The following is a 2,893-nucleotide window of genomic DNA, read 5'->3' as shown; positions in this document are numbered from 1 at the left end:
ATCGAATTATTAAAATTAAAAATATTTTAGAGTAAAAATTAATTATTTTATATCACTCTTCAATATTTGAGATGTATTATAAAACTATTTATTCAAATAATATGAGGGTAAATTGGTATTTTTCATTATTTTACTATAATTTTGATTATTTTTCAGTGATGGCAGTTTGCTCATAATATTTGTGTGGGTGAAATTAATATTTTATTTATCTAAGAACCCAACACTAAATAAAAATCATTAAAAAAGTCGAAAATGCCTAATTTTTTATTGGCTTAGATATTATTCATTAATATTAAAAACTTTAATCATATAGATAGAAAAAAAGGATAATTTTTTATTTTTAAATATAGAGGTTTTATTTAAATTTTGTTAAGTAAAATAAAAAAATTTATGTTTTTGAAAGGAAAAAAATATAATTTTAATATTGAATTAATAAAAAATGGATGTATTTGGGGGCTTTGTAATATGTAGGGGAGGCTAATCATAATTATGACAAAAAAAAAAATCTTTTTCCTGCAGCTAATCTTCGCTGTGCCACCACCGCGCAAGTTAACCGCCGGCAGCCAAGCGCAGCGGAGCGCACGACAGCTGATAAATAAGAGAAAATGATAAGGAGGTAGACATACCTTCTTGCTTCGGTTTCTCTGTATCTGCCACGGATACGGTGTTCTTCTTTACCATCCTCCGCCACCATTCCATCTCCCCGTGATTCGCCTGCGGAGAACTGGACTCAAGAACCAAAGCTCCTTTTCTTCTCACGCTGGTCTCAACTCACCGCCAACCGTGCTCCAATCAGCTGTGCAAAGTTGAAAGTGGGTAGCCGGTCGCTTAAAATGCTCCGCACGCCACAGACTTGCACCCACGGGATTCCACTTCGGCCTCCTTCCTCTTGATTTCCTTCACCATCAACTCACTGGACCATGAGAGCTACCCGGCCTACCCCTCCGTATATAATTTCTTCGCTGAAAACTTACATAAAAGCCCCTAAAAATTTTTAATTTATGAAATGGTTGCTACCTTTTCATTAAACAATTAGTGAAGTTGCGTGTGTAAGATGAAGAGCTTATTCAAAGCTCTTTCCAACGTCACAATCGTCGTTCTAAATGATGAAATAAAAAATATATATACGTATTTTAAATTATTTATAGAAAAAATTAAAAAAATATTTTAATATAAAAGAAAATATAAGATAATAAGTCTGTAAACTAAATGATACACAACATCTTTTTTAACATTAATAAATTATTTTACAAGATCAACAGTGCTACTCAAAGATAAGAACTCCTCGCTTTTATATTTTCATTGAATTTATTTATATTAATATATTATAAAAAGATCGGATAAATTAATAGAGAGATGAAATAGACAATTCATTTACATTTAAGCCTTGGGGAGTTACATTATGATTCTTAGATAAGCCCATTATTTAAGAGGTGATCAACATCTAGTTTAATTGATATGTGGAAGGTTAGGTGTAAAGTTTCTTATTTTTTGAATGTTAGGTGTAAATGTCTAGTCTAGTTTAAGGGAAAGTGAAAATTTTAATGCTCAAATTTACTTATAGTTATGGATTACCTTGCCTAAGGTAATATGATTCTACCATTCACTGATTTTTGTACACTTCATTAACTCCAACAAGAGTTGTGAAGTTTACCTACAAATGTGACATAGAAGCAATGACACTAAAGATTGCCTTCGAAAGGAGAAATTATTTTATGTGGATGCCAGATCGTTCGAAAATAAATTAGAATGTATCATGTCACCCGGTACACAGCGGTACATAGCACTGGTACACATAAAAATTTTGTGCTAAAAATCATTTAGAAACTATTAAAAAATTGTCACAAACAAAACCTTAAAATTCATTTGGACTCAAAAATCTTGTGTTCTCTGTGTGTGAGCTAGTTATCCGTTCAACGCTAAGACGCAGAATTAAACATCTATCGCTGCGTATTTTCTAGCCCGCAACAGTAATCATGCCCAATTTTCATTAATATAGAGAAAAAAGATTACAAGAAAGTTAAGAAAAATAAAGCAAAAAGTTAAAAATCCTGTCAACAAAGAACTAAAAAAAAATAAAGCTAACCTAATACAAGAAAAAGCTTAGCCTAAGCAAAGACAAAAGAAGACTGAAAGATTGGTCTTCAAATAGAACAAATAAACCAAAATCCTTTACGATCATTCTTCAAACAATATACTAAGCCACGAACAGCAAAGCAAATCCAATCAACAACACCGACATCCAATTCTGTAACAGAATTCATTTGTGACCAGACTTGAAAACCCGTTATCATCAGACTAACTGAAATCCTTAGAACAAATTAAACTCCAGGAAGCTAGCCATCAAACGAGCCAAAGCTACCTACCAACTTGCTCTTCCATGTTGAAAAGAGCAACAAAGCCTAGAAATCAAAGGCACCAGCAAATCCGAACTCCAAGCACGATCAACCACCATATATAAAATTAGAATTAAGGAGCCCAAAGTTTTTAAAGATTAGGCCATCCAAGTCCAAAACTGGTTGCTTAATCCAATAGAAAACCGACAGCAGAAAAAAAATCCAGACCTTGGTTGCATGAGAAAAATAACCAGTACTATATATGTGGCCTTTTCTCCATTGTGTCCTTAAAAAAAAAACACACACAACAAACTTAAGACAAAAAAACTCTTAACCCTCCAAAAATGATCCATGATTTTCAACAAGAAATCTTACAAAAAAAAAAAAAAAACTTGAAAAATATGATTGTAAATCAAATACAAACTTCCTGATATTCCTTTCTCTCCATAAAAAATAAACCGAGCAACAAACCATCATGAAATATATATTTAACATCCTTAATTTGGAACCTTTAAATCAGAAATAAAATCTAAGCATTGCAAAAGAGTAAGCTTAAG

The 2,893-nt window shown here is 31.9% G+C and overlaps 1 protein-coding gene across 1 annotated transcript in view; it reads right to left on the bottom strand.

Moving 5' to 3' along the window:
- The window catches only part of LOC110093057, a 26,451-nt gene extending 25,524 nt beyond the window's left edge, over positions 1-927 (bottom strand). The window contains exon 1 of the mRNA XM_028695121.1: positions 627-927. Coding sequence (XP_028550954.1) covers positions 627-699 — 73 coding nt within the window. The 5' untranslated portion in view covers positions 700-927. The remainder of the gene's footprint in view (positions 1-626) is intronic.
- Between the last annotated feature and the right edge of the window lie 1,966 nt (positions 928-2,893).

Source organism: Dendrobium catenatum, unplaced genomic scaffold, assembly GCF_001605985.2.
Source record: "Dendrobium catenatum unplaced genomic scaffold, ASM160598v2 fragScaff_scaffold_621, whole genome shotgun sequence".
Lineage (NCBI taxonomy): Eukaryota > Viridiplantae > Streptophyta > Magnoliopsida > Asparagales > Orchidaceae > Dendrobium > Dendrobium catenatum.
Note: the sequence above shows the minus strand (reverse complement) of the source record. Positions and strands in the feature narration are given on the sequence as shown.